Source organism: Lynx rufus, unplaced genomic scaffold (assembly GCF_022079265.1).
Source record: "Lynx rufus isolate CCGP_SWC_20201006 ecotype Redwood Valley unplaced genomic scaffold, mLynRuf1.p SCAF_7, whole genome shotgun sequence".
NCBI lineage: Eukaryota > Metazoa > Chordata > Mammalia > Carnivora > Felidae > Lynx > Lynx rufus.
In genome coordinates, this window is record NW_025814889.1 from 103,946,064 (window position 1) to 103,960,257 (window position 14,194).

The 14,194-nt window shown below is 39.4% G+C and overlaps 1 protein-coding gene across 1 annotated transcript in view; it reads right to left on the reverse strand.

Annotated features, from left to right (window-relative positions):
* Positions 1-599: 599 nt before the first annotated feature.
* Positions 600-14,194, reverse strand: part of LIN7A (lin-7 homolog A, crumbs cell polarity complex component) — a 115,517-nt gene continuing 101,922 nt past the window's right edge. Inside the window, exon 5 of the mRNA XM_047065028.1 lies at positions 600-818. Within this exon, the coding sequence (XP_046920984.1) occupies positions 600-818 (219 nt within the window). The remainder of the gene's footprint in view (positions 819-14,194) is intronic.

The following is a 14,194-nucleotide window of genomic DNA, read 5'->3' on the forward strand; positions in this document are numbered from 1 at the left end:
TAGCAAAACCTGACTTAGCATTTTTGTTACAAAGTGAAATTTAGAAAAAAGGGAAGAGCATCACATTTGAGGTGAGCACCCACAGAGAATTTCGAATCTTTTAGAACATGCACACTGGTTTCCACTTCATTCTTCAGAGTGAAGTAGTTTTCCAATAATTTGTAGTATTCTAAAGGGATCTTCCCAAGATCAGGTTGTTTAGTTTGTACACTGTGCAAAGGCAAATGGCCAAGGGGCTGAGTGGGGCTGGAATCCAACCCACACTCTTGTCATGTGGCTATGTGCCCAGTGATCTGGGTTACACAGAGGGTGTATTTTCCCGATTTGTATAAAGGCATCTCCTAATCTGTACCTGCCCCCTGCAAGTATATTATTTTCCAAAATATTTTACCTTTGCAGAAAATATGGCTGAATGACATAAAGTCAGCAACTGTCTTCTTGACATTTTCTGAGATCGTCATTTTTTTATTTGCTTGATTGATTTTTGGGAAGCATTGTCAAACCTAATGACTTTAATCCAGCTAAGAAACTATATTAAAAACCGAAACAAACTTATATGGGTAAGGGACTTCCCTTGTGCGGAAGAAGGCACTTCTTACCTATGACATATGATTTTGCTGTGTTTGTTGCTGCTGCTGCTGTTGCTGCTGCTGGATTAGCAACTGTTGCTGCTGCCGACGCCGGGCGGTCCGGAGCTTTTCAAAGCGAGCCTCCATTTCTTCCAGGACTTTGGGGGTATATCGGACCACCAGCTTGACGCTGTCTTTAGCAGCCTTGAGTAGTTCTACTGCTTTCTCATGGTGTTCCCCTTCCACGCTCTGAAAAAACAGTGACATCTCTTAAAGGGGAGAGCTTGCATGTTCTTTTCCCTGCAAGACCAATCTGAAATTAGCATCTTATTAAAATCCCAGTTTGAAATCTCAAGAAGGTATGGCAAGTGGCATTCATTGCCATCATCATTATTTATTGCATTTGTAGATGAAGTATAGGCAGGTTAGGATGCAGTAGGGTACCGGATGGATTGAATGGGGGCTCACGTTCGGAGGATCAGAAGCAATCAAGACCTCAAATATCACACTAACGTTTAGAGTGGGATTTCTAAATTTCATCTGGAAGAATAAATGCACTAGTCAAGAAAATTCTGACAAAATTTTAAAAAAGAGTAATAAAGGTAAAGTCTCCCTATCGGATATTACATGTTATTAAAAATCTATAATGATTAAAGCAGTGTCTTATTGTTGTAGTAAGAGTTCTGAACAGAGTCCAGAAGCAGATCCATGATTATGTAAAACTCTGTTATAGGACAGATGTGGGATTTAGACCAAAGGGGGAAAGGACTGTTACATAAGGATGCTGAAACAAATAATAATTAAAGATAGAAAGTAATGTGGAGCCCAAACCTCATAGTCTATGCTAAATATAACCGATCAAAAATTTAAACGTAAAAATAAAACCATAAAGCAACTAAAATGAAATAGAGGTGAACGTTCATCTTGCAATGGAAAAAGAATTCTGAAGTAAAAATGCCAAGGGGAAAATCACAAAATCAGATTTATAAATTGGAAGTTTCTCTATCTCATATACCATAAAAGTCAAATAACAAACCAGAAAAAAAAAACATTCTCAATTTCTGACAAATTTTTAATATTCTTAAATGGCAGTAAAGACCTAAGCAAAATGGGCACATGGACTCATGGACACATAATAATTCAAAAATAAAAACTCATGAAAGGATGTTTAAGCTTTCTTGTAATGAAATAAGTACAGATGAACACAAAATATTTCATTTTTAATTTAAAAATGGTAAATATGGTGTATTTGCAAGGATGTAGGGAAATGGCACTCTCATATACTGCTAATAACTTGACACAAACTGGTACAATTTTTCTAGAGGGCATTATCGTTATGCATTGAATAAGCCCTTTATAAAGAATAGTTTATTTTCAGAGAAATTTACTAAGGATATAATCAGATATGCACACATACCTATAAGGTAGGAGTGATAAAGCAGAAAGCAAAAAAATAAATCAATTCTCCGCTTTGGACTATGAAGTCTTTTGAGCATCATGGTCCAGATGGTACAGATAATAGTTGGGGAAGCTATGTTTTTACCACAAGGAAATACAAAGAGGTTTCTTTTCCCAGAGCTTCTAAAGATTCTCCAGGTTAGGATTAGTGAGAAGCAAAACAGAAGAAAGCTGTAATCATATTAGAAGGGCTCTGAGAAAAGGAGATAATCTTCTTCCCTCTCAGCTGATCTTCAGGGCAGATGACATAACTCCTATTTTGTAGGATCGAAGTACAAAGGTCTTTTGACTTGCTTCATGGATAGAGCTCCTAGGAGAATCATCTGTGTGAGGAGATAGGCTGAGAGACTTCCAGAAAACCTAAGAGTGGGCTAAGGTGGCCGAGAAGCCACCCAAAATTGGTTGAGATCACATTTTACAACCCAAGCAGAAAGGGGACTCAAAATGGATATTATATTGAGTTACTCAAAGTAAAGTAAGTTGCATTTTAAGCACACTTCAGCTTATCTTGAGATTCATAATTACTACATTATACAGATTTGGAGACAAAAGATTATGTTCCATTCTATCACTTGCTTCAGCAAGCTGGAGTAGACTGAGAAAACAAAAAAGTGAAAAAAACCCAAAAAACTTTGAATTTAGCAATGAGGCAGTCACGCTGGTGTTTAAGAATGCGGCTTCCTCATGTGTTGGAGCACTAGGCAGATACTAAGGGTTTAAGAGATGACCGTGGTGAGCCCTGGAGGCAACTTCCATGACTACTCCTTCACTAACTCTGTGGTCAATGGAGAACAAGGGCTTATAAAAAAAAAAAAAAAAAGCTGCTGGGCAGAGTGAATTTTTGCCTAAGCTAAAGCTTAGGGAAATAGACTTATTCATTGACGAATGTATTCTTTTAATTATTCAATCACTGACATGATCACTCAACAGATGCTTATTTAGCACATATTCTACAAATTATATTCTAAGTACTTTAGAAGAACATAAAGGACAGGTGAACACTTTGACAACTGTGCACAATATAATCCCTGTTTTCAGTGTGCACAAAATTTCTAATTTGCCCCAAGGTGAATTGTTACTGTGTGAATCCTTCTAAAGGAAAGTGATTTGGCTGTCCCTGCTCTTCTCTAGTTTCTTCTTTAATATTAAAATGTATTTGTTGATATGGTTCAATAACACTGGTTCACATGTTTTCTAGGCCAGATGATTAGTCTCCAAACTCCTTTTGGTTTTTGTTCTATTTGCTTTCATCTAATAGGGTTGGAAATTCTAGGCCAGACCTTTGGAGGCCCATTATCCCAGTTTAGGCATTATGCCTGCAATTTTGAGTTGCCACAGGAGACCTGTGGTACTAATACATGGGGCCATCAAGTTCTCACCATAGGGACGAAAAGCTGAGAGAAATATGGCTGGTATGCCATACCGAACCCCACTGAACCATCAGTTATCCTCTCCAACCCCCAGCTCCGCTCCTCCCCCCACAGTTAGCAATTTATAAAGGAGCAGACGCCATGGTCTTCGAATCTAGAATTTTTGCCTTGATTCTCTATCTCTGGTTTAGATGATGACTCAGGTTCCTCTGAGCTCACCAGAGTCAATAGGTCTCCTGGTTGGACTCTGCCTTTCGCTTTGCTTTCTTCACCAGGGCACAGAACCTTCCGAAGGTATTTGGGCCGAGTGTCATACTTCTTCTGCTTCCAAAAATGCTTTATGAAAATGGTAGAAATTACATGATTGAACAGTATAATAGAAACTAAGTGGTAATTCCAAGATTTGAAGAAGTGGAAGTATGTAAGATGTATTATTTCAAACACTGTTTAACTTTATGTTTTAATTGTTTTTAGAAAAATGTCTTAACTCTTGTCTTAATGACTGATCTGGATGCCCTTTTCCATTGGCTTTGCCTACTTGGTGAATACTATTGGGTGCAATTGCTTATCTCTTCAACCTATAATTTACCTCTTAAGTGCTTTTAGTCCCTCAGCATAACTTTTTTTTTTCTTTCTGCAAATTTGTATTTAAATTTCAGTTAGTTAACATACGGTGTAGTATTAGTTTCAGGTGTAGACTTTAGTGACTCATCACTTACATACAACACCCAGAGCTCATCACAAGTGCCCTCCTTACCACCCATCCACCATTTAACCCTTTCCCCTCAGTACAACTTTTTAGAAGACGAAGGCCATTTTCTCTCCTTTCTTTTTCTTTTAAGGCGAGAACAAAAAAGCAGATCACCTACGCATGGAGGTCTTATTCCATGCAAAAAAAGAAGCCAAACTATCTGCTCAGTTAGGATACATATATTGATATGCAAGCACTTGTCAACAGGTATTCCTTGAGCCCCGAACGTTTATCACCCATCCCTACTTCGGGCTTCTTCAATCTCTCACTCTTAATGAAAGTATGCCTTATTTTGAGCTAAATGTTTAAAACATGTTTTGAAATGCAATAGTTTATTTGTAAACGATTAAACTGTTTCTGTCAAGGCTGCACATCTAAAAGCCCTCCTGACTTGTTCTGTAACATTGTCCTGTAACAACCAGCTCAGTTTGATCGTCACTTGAGAACCTGCAGCTCCAGCTTTTCACCCAGCAGGAGAATGTGGCCCTCCTGGAATGTGAAGAGACTGAGCAAGCCTTCCAATTTTACAGCAAAATCCCCTCTTGCATTTAAAACCTGAAATCCTTCCTATATGTTAAGATTTCATTCCCTTGCTTTGGAGTTTTGTTGTACTTACTGCAATTTTAGGAACTCATTAGCAAGGATTCATTTAATTTTTTTTAATGTGTTATTTATTTTTAAGACAGAGAGAGACAAAGCATGAGTGGGGATGGGGCAGAGAGAGAGGGGGACACAGAATCCGAAGCAGGCTCCAGGCTCTGAGCTGTCAGCACAGAGCCCGACGCAGGGCTCGAACTCATGAGCTGTGAGATGGTGACCTGAGCCGAAGTCAGACTGAGCCACCCAGGTGCCCCGCAAGGATTCATTTAATAAAGACATCTGGTGAAAGTCAGATTTCAGTAAGAAAGGCGAGGGGTGGTCAAGAAGGCATGGGGGTATATAGTAGGTCCCTAGGAAATATTTAGACCAAAGAGAAGCAGGGACCAGAAAGAGAAAAGGTCCTAAAAAGAAATATGATCTACCCTACAGTTAGGCATACTTTGGCCATGATCATTCACTGAAGTGAATTAAAATGCCCTAGGAAGAATGGACATTTCCATCCTGAAAAGATTTATTCCTTCTGCCGAACCTTTTAAAAATACACATAGAAATCAATATGGGGAGAATTCAAATCATTTTATTGCCATTTCCAGATGCATAAATACAAGCTAATGAAATATTAAATTGATACAAAACCGTAAGAGCTGCATCTCCTGTAATGTGACTATATAAAAGAAGATATTTTCATTCAGGAAGCCGGGGAAAAATAGCTTAGTAAAATCCAGATGCATACTTGTTACATCAGCAATCCCATGCAGTTGTAAGTTCGAGGAAGCTTTAAAGCTAGTTAATTTAATGGAGGTTTAGCAAATCGGTGGCTGGCAAATGAACCAACTTAACAATATGGCCATTCTGATCTTTCAATGGTTCTTCTATTTCCTCACTTTGTGAGATATCAGAATGGTTCCTTTTTCATGGTATGCTCTATTTCCTAGTTGATTAAGAATTCTCTCTCATAAAAGAGACTTTGGATCACACCGCAGACACTAATTTGCTCATGACTTGTGTTTTCTCCTCGCTGTGATTGAGAAACTAGTTGTTAAATTTTGACCCTGGCTAGCCCTCAGATGGAAGAGATGCCTGCCCTGGGAAGGAAGCTTGTTATCTGTGCATAATTAGCTGTCAAATGGCCCATGCCCAGGTCTTTATGCAGGTCTTTCTCTGTGGGGATTACATGAATATAATCTTCACGGAGTTTGCTGATAGGTAAGTTGCTTAAACACTTTTTCTGATAACCAAGAGTTGGCTATGCTTCTCAGTTATTCTAGGCATATCTTGAGCGAGGTTTATGCATGGGTTCCTAAATGACATCAGTCATTCCTTTGGATTAAGGGCCAGATGATGTTATCAGGGAGTAAATGATATGAAGAGCATTGGATTACAATATCTAGGTAGCTCAGAAACACAGAACATTGTAGCTATAAAGACCCTTAGAAACAATCTTAGTTATCTCCTTGCATTTTAGTGTTTGTCTAGCTAACATCCATCACCGTTCACGTTACAAAATGTTCTTCTTGGGATGAGAACTTTTAAAATTGACTTTGTTAACAACTTTCAAATATGCAATACAGAATTATTAACTACAGTCACCATGCTGTGCATTATATCCCCATGACTTATTCATTTTATAACTGGAAATTTGCACCTTTTGTACAAAACTTGTTTGTGCCATGTGAAAAGGTAGGAACTAGTGACAAGGGTAAGATCTATAAGAGTTGGCTGGTGAAGGAGCAGCATGAGTCTATGTGAAGGGCTTAATATTAGTAGATTATGATTCTCAAGTTTGAAATGACCTGAAATAGCCGAAGACAGACCAACTCCTTTTCCACAAAGTTAACAGTGATTGATCATTTTGTTCTTATCACAGCTTTCCTTTTAGTCCGTTAAAGCATTTTATTAAGCGTGTGTGCATCTAGGGGCATGTGGGTGGCTCAGTCGGTTAAGCTTCTGACTTCGACGCAGGTCATGATCTCAGGGTTTGTGGGTTCAATCCCCACATCAGGCTCTGTGGTGGACAGCTCAGAGCCTGGAGTCTCCTTCGGATTCTGTGTCTCCCTGTCTCTCTGACCCTCTGCTGTTCACGCTATGTCTCCGTCTCTCTCTCTCTCAAAAATAAACATAATAAAAAGAATGCATACATTTATACATATAAATGTGTTCCTGTGTGTGTGTGTGTGTGCATATAGTCTAACATTTATGGAACACTTACTAAGTGCAGAGCACTGTTGGCTACTTTCTGTGCATCATATCTAATCCTCACAACTCTATAAGAAAGGTACTGGAGAGTTTAAGAAATTTATCCTAGGTCCCCAGGTAGTAAGCAGAACTGAGATCTGTTTCCAGAGATTAGGCTCTTACCTACAAAATCCATAGCCTTAAACAAGATACTAGAGAGTAAATACCATATGGGTGGCTCTTCCTTATTTGCAGTTTTTTAGACCAGTAGTTTTTAAACCTGTATATACATAGGAATCAATTGAGGCATTTTTAAAATATTAGAGGCCTAGACTGGGTCTCAAACTTGCTATATCCACAGCGGTATGACCTAGGAATATGTGACTTTATAAAACTCTGATATAGCCAGTCAGCCAGTCCCTGACATGTAGATTAGTGTTTGGACACAGTGCTCTAGACTATAACTAACCCAAATAGTAAAAAGTAAGAGTTTCTTTACTAAGTTATTCCAGGAAAGAGACCTGGGTAGGTTAGAAACTCATAATTTTGCCTTGTAGTAGCTCTAGAATCATCATTTTTGGTCACTGAGAAAACATATACATATTGATCGGGTGTTTAATTAAGAATGGAATATCTCTGCACAAGCTACAGGACATATTCAGAAAAAACTTTTTGACTTTTGATCCACTGTTTTCCTCAAATATGTTAATTTCTTGTTCTAAACGTATTCTCTTTTGCTGAAGGAAAGTGGCAAGTGTATAAAAGGTATCACATTTATCCCCTGGAAAAAATATGCTAATATTCTCCCATAGTACTTTGTTCCTGCCTAAATGATAATATCTATTTCAGTGCACTGTAATTTATCAGTTTACAATCATTCTGCTGTCACCAGACTGTCCAAGGGTAGGATGAGTCTTATTTATCTCTGTGCCCAGCATCTATTGTGTGCTCAATTAATAGTCAATGAATAAACCATCTTTCTCCTTTCCTCCTCTCCCTCCCGCCCTCTCTCTCATATATATATATACATATACATAAATGTATACATATATGTATATGTATATATGTATATATATATATATATATATATATATATATATGGTAAGCTGCTTAGTATCTCCAAGCTTTAATTTCTTCATCTGTAAAACTGGTATCATAGAGTATCTATGTATAAAGTTTCATTATGGGCATTAAACTTAATATACACAAAGCACCTGGAAAAGTGTGTGACATTTAAAAAGGACCCAACAAATGTTAGCTCTTTGTGATAATCTTACTGTAGGACTTCAGGGGCTTAAGGACAACAGCAACAACAAAATCTAATTCTGGAATAAGCAGAAGTTTCCTTTATATTATCCTGGGCAAAGTTTACTAAATAAATTAACAGTTTGTTGGAAGAATGTTTCAAGCTACTTAAGTAAATCAACTGCTTCTAATCACTGTTAAGTAATTTAGAAGCATCATTTCCATACATACAATTGATATGTTAATTACAAACAATCATTATTTATTCATAAAGAAATTATTCTTCTCAGTCCTTCCACTAGGTCATATTTTGTTAAGAAGAGGGAAAGTGTGCAGAAGATTTGCCTGATGCATGATGTGAGCAAACTTGAGAGGGGAAAGCCATCGAATGACCAAACACTACAAAAAGGAGTAGAGAGGGTGACAGGAAAAAAGGTGTATGTAGTTACACACATTTTCATCCTGTTAGTTACAAATATAAAAATTTCTGAACCGTGAGCGTGGAGAGTATAGAGCATTACCAGCAGGCCCCAGGGGCAGAAAACCTAGAGGGAGCAAAAGCTTTAGAGAAAATCAGCACCAGCAATCACAAATCTAGCATTTAGGTGATCTCAGCTCACCTTTCAGATCTGGAGATTAAAATTGGAAACAAATGCAGCTGCTACATTTCAGTTGTAATGCTTTATAGTAACTGCTCAACCCTTGATATTCTGGCACCAAGAGGAGTAAAACCAATTCCTGATGGTTTTGGGGATGAAGAATAAACACACACACACAACTGCACATAAACATGCAATAAATACACACGTGCATTCAATAAACATATGTACATACACGCGCACATACAATAGACATACACACCCATACATATGTGCACATAAATACACACACACGCACACACAGCCATTTTCAGGAATACAACGTGAGCACTAGAGATTTGGAAACAGAAGAAAGCTGCATGGGAAAATTATTCCTAGAAAATGAGATCTTCCAATGAAATCTGTTAATTTTTGAGTGGTAGGTTTCACCAAGATGTGGAGGTTACGGCGAACACTTTCCAGGCATGATTCACCTGATTTGTCCTTCTACAAGGCATGCTATGTCTGCTCACACTCTCCCAAGCTGTGACACTCTGTGACACTAAACCCCTGAGGAGCAGAGACTTGCTAATGTTCAGAAACAGGTGTGTAGAAATCGCCGGTTCTCGGTATTTGCTTCCGGGTGTAGTTTGGCAAACGGGAGGAAGTGTGGAGGTGTAATGACCACCAGCCCACATACCACCCAAAAACTGTCTCCTCCTCCATACTCAGCACTATTACAGAAACATGCAAATATATCTCAGTCACTAAAACTTAGTGCGACTCCATCAAATCATCAAACTGACCTTTAGCCCAGCCCATGTGACAGCGGGAACAGCCCAGAGATTGAAGTCAAGAAGATCGGGGTGTGTGAAGAGTAGACAAATCACTAAGAGTCTGATCTTTAGGAAATGCCCTTCCTCTTTGTGCCTCAGTTCCCAGACAGAGACAGTCTTGGGTTTTAGCACTGATGTCCCAGGAAGTACCTCAGTCCCAAGCAATAAGAGACAATTGGTCATCCATTAACATGCAGGAAGATGTTGCTGAGTGTAAATAGTAGTGCCCGGTACATGCTATTTCTTTAGTATACATTTGGTTATGTTTGTTCGTCTTTTTTTTTTTTTTTTAAATCAGCAGCCCTGTGGAATTTGAATTTTCAGTGGACATGAGGGGAAGAGATTTTACCAAACAAGGACAGGTCCCCTGACCACCAAAGGGCAGCATGAGGAAGAGGAAGGGAGAAAGAGATCTGACTTAGAAGAAACGTTTGAAAGAGTAGGTTTTCTGGCACTCAGGTCATTATTGCTCACTTTGCAATTCTGCCAAGGCCTTAGATGCAGACCTGGTACCATGGAGCATGATCTCCTTCTGCCGCTGCAGAAACCCAAGAATGGTGGAGCCTGGCTTAAAACGGCAAACTAGTTTCGAAGGGGTACCCAGATTCAGTTGAGGTTTTAAATGTCAATGAAGTCGTGCTGCGTATCTGGACACTGGCTGCGATCCCTAAAGACAAACACCGAAGTCCCTCCTCTGAATTTTAGGATGGGTGGGCTGTTATGTCAGGGACAAGGCTAATGCTGGAAGGGTCTATGAAAGATTTTACAACTTAGAACAAAGGTTTAGTCTACAGGAGGTTTGGGGGAATCTTATTTAACTGAGTGTGGCACACAGCATCCTATCTCCTCTCCCTGCAATAACACTGGGATTCTGTCAACCAGAACCGGGTTTTTGTTTTTTTGTTTTCCCCTTCAGTTATCTTACTCTAGTGATCTCGCAGAGATCACAGTCTTCTAAGGGGTGTCAGAAATAATAATGTGTTCCTGAAATTATTCAATCAAATCCTTCAAAGGATACACTTTATTATTTAACCCGTTTTGGAATCCTAGACACCCAGGCAATTCATAGAAAGCACAAGGGAGAAACAAAACAAATCTAGGCAGGGGCTGTCTGAGTCCACAGCTGTCAAATGTGTTTCTTGTGACGTGTGAAACAGCAGGGACATTTATGTCGCCGTGTACCATGAATGACAAACATTAATAAGAGCTAAACAGTTGATTTAATTGCAGAGACTCAACATTACGGATGCCTTCTTGCAGGAGAAGTGAACATTTAAAGGATATTTCAGGTTTACTGTCCAATACCTCTCCGGCTCTGCATACACACGTCTTTACCAATTAAAAGCACACCCACAGAACATGTTCAGATCCGTCACCAGTGACTTACACTAAGATTTTTCACGTAGGTTCACAACATAAAACTTATTGCCAATGCTCTAACTGGCTCTAACCTCCAAAGATTCTTTTCACCCCTCCTCTCTGGTTCTTGCCGTCACTAGCCATGCAGCCATCCAAACTGGACACTTTGGGGACATCTTTAATGCTCCCTTCAACTCACATCCAATTAACCACCACACTCTACTGACTGATATTCATTCCCCGTGTAACATCTCACCTCATCCTCTCCTCCCTCTTATTTCTGATCATTTCTTGCCTAGATTTTAAAATATCCTCTACCTTCTCTCTCATCAGAACTCTTCTCCAGATTCTTGTCGGAGTCACTTGGTCTTTCCATGCTGTTGCTTAAATCTAGTGAAGGGCAGAAAATGCACAGCTCTGGTAGACACTGCCCTAGAGGCCAAGGACTGCGCCACATCGATTGTTCTTCCCCAGTCCCCAGCACGGTGCACAGTACTTACCCAACAGCTCAGAGCCTGGAGCCTGCTTCCGATTCTGTGCCTCCCTCTCTCTCTGCCCCTCTCCCACTCTTATCTCCCTAATCTTTGCCCCCTATCAGTATTCACCCCACAGAAATAGTCACCGGTATACATGAAGATTTTCACTGAAGCAGTGTTCACAATAACAAAACAAAACAAAACAAAAAGCCAACTGGGTAGCAAGGTAAATGTCCATCACTGGGGGAACGGTTAGATTAACTGTGGTACTCACACACCATAGAATACTATAGAGCAGATTAAAAAATGTAAATATAAACTGACATGGCAAGATACCCAAGACATACTTCTGAGAAAGCAAGTCATAGAATAATAAGCATGTGGAAATATCCATACATTTTTAAAACTTATAGTAATACCTAACATTCACGATTTACTATTTACTGGTAGGTATTGTTCTAGGTGCTTTAAATTTATCAAAATAGTTACTCTTCATAAGAACGTGGTGAGGTATGTAATGTTATCATCCTAATTTTGTATGAGGAAACTGAGGCACAGTAAGTTTCCAAGGGCACACTATTAATGGGAAATGACCCTGTCTCCATGCTTGCCTTATAATCACTGCTCTGTCTTGTCTCATATGTTTACGTCTAAAATAAACACATAATTAAATGTGTGTGTGTGTGTGTGTGTGTGTGTGTGTGTGTATTTGAGTGCAAAGAAAATGTTTGCATAAATACACATCACCATAGCGTATCTTCATGGGGAAGGTTTGGAGAGAGAAAGGAACTAGAATGGAAGAAGAGGCGAATGACTAAAGGGGCTTTTACAAAAAATTGACAGCAGTCTTTCTAACTGAATTATTTGGAAATTTTATAAGGATGTACTCACATATTTTTTGTATAATTTGTTTTAATACAATAGTTCAGCATCATCATAAGGAAAATGAGAATAAACCGAAGAGGTGGGACAAAGGCCAATTGTGTTTAAAAAGTGCTTTGAAGCACAGCTTTGAAGTAATTTGAGCAAAAATAAATCATAACTGTAATTGCCTGGGTAATTTAGGTGAAATGAAGGGATTTTAGCTGCATTACCACAGAAATTATGGATGTAGAAGTGTGGTCTGTGTGAGCCTCAAAACCCCAATTATGAGAGAATGTGACTGAGATTCCCTTTGACCAGTCATGGCTGAATGTTTTTTCTGCTGGTACATTAATTTGCAGAAACCTGAGTTTTCCTTTCTTCCTCGTCCTCTCGGTTTATTGGTCTGTGCTGGCATTTCAGTGACATGGCCTGGTAGATCACTCATGTTGAAGTGGGAATGCTCTACATCCAGGTTTTCAGGGAATGATGTTTGAGAAATGGAGAAAGAATTATGAAATACTGCAGGTTTAAATTTTTGCTTTTCACCTAATGGCTCCTGAGATGAAAAACGGCAGTGATTTCCAGCTTGATAGATGTGAGCTCCCAGAGGGAGGTACACATCAGTCCACCTAGGAATTTTTTTGCAAATGAAATGAGTTGGCTTTATATTCTTGCTTTCATATGGTTATTATTGATCCTCTGCCCCTTGTCCCCCAAATAACAATGTGTTGTAACAAACACATTCTCTATATAATAGATTCATAATGAGATGCATGTTTTTCCTCTTACTAAACATTAAGTTCTATGCATGCCTGCCTGGTTGCCTTGCCTCTAATTGTGGTTCTCGCTAAACCACTTTGCACACTGCAATCAGAGTAATCACTCTAAAATGCACATTTAATCATGTCACTGTCTTGCCTGAAGTCCTTCTGGGTTGCCATATTGCTCAGACACAGCCCAGTGGCTTCAGGCCAGTGTGCCTCATCACAATATGGCCCCTGATTATATTTTCAGGCTCCAGACAGAACTGGCCATTTTGTCTCATGTCTGGACTCTGGTATCGTTCTCCCTGAGGTGGCTCTGATATTCCTCGCTGCCTCCGTTCACCTACAGCATCTTCTCACCTGTGAGTCTCCTCCACAGGAGGAACCATCTCTAGCCTTTCCATGCCCCGGTTAGGTGCCCGTCCATAATCTCCCACAGAACCCCATACTTAAGCCTATTTCTTTCCCATACCTATAAAGATAAAATCAGAGGTATTCATTTATTTATGTAAAAAAATTTTTTTAATGTTTTGTTTTGTTTTGAGAGACAGCACGAGTGGGGCAGGAGCAGAGAGAGGGAGGGAGACATGGAATCCGAAGCAGGCTCCAGGCTTTGAGCTGTCAACACGGAGCCTGATGAGTGACGCCCGCCTCATACTCACGGACCATGAGATCATGACCTGAGCAGAAGTCGGACTGAGCCTCCCAGGCACTCCTAGAGGTATTTATTTTTTATGTCACCAATGACTCAGACAACACCAGACCCAGCGATATTTTGCTGAATGAACGAATACCTACATTTTACAAACTGACGTTCATCAACCAATTTGTAACTTAGCTGTGCTGTCAGTTCTCTGAGAAAACAATGATTTCTTAGTTAAATTAATGGCTGCTGCCGTCATTATAAACTAGCCATGATTATCAACATTTATTCAGTTTTTATTATGTGTCAGGAACCGTGTTATGGCATTGTAACACCAAAACTTAAAAAAACGAGGTAGCCACTGTTACCATCTCTTCGCGATGAGGAAACTAAAGTTCAGAGAAATTACCAAATTACTTCTCAAATTCCAGGCATTCCATTGAATTCGTTTGTGAGAATTAAATCACCCAGCACATTCAGAGCGCTTGGCAAATGTCTAGCCGGTA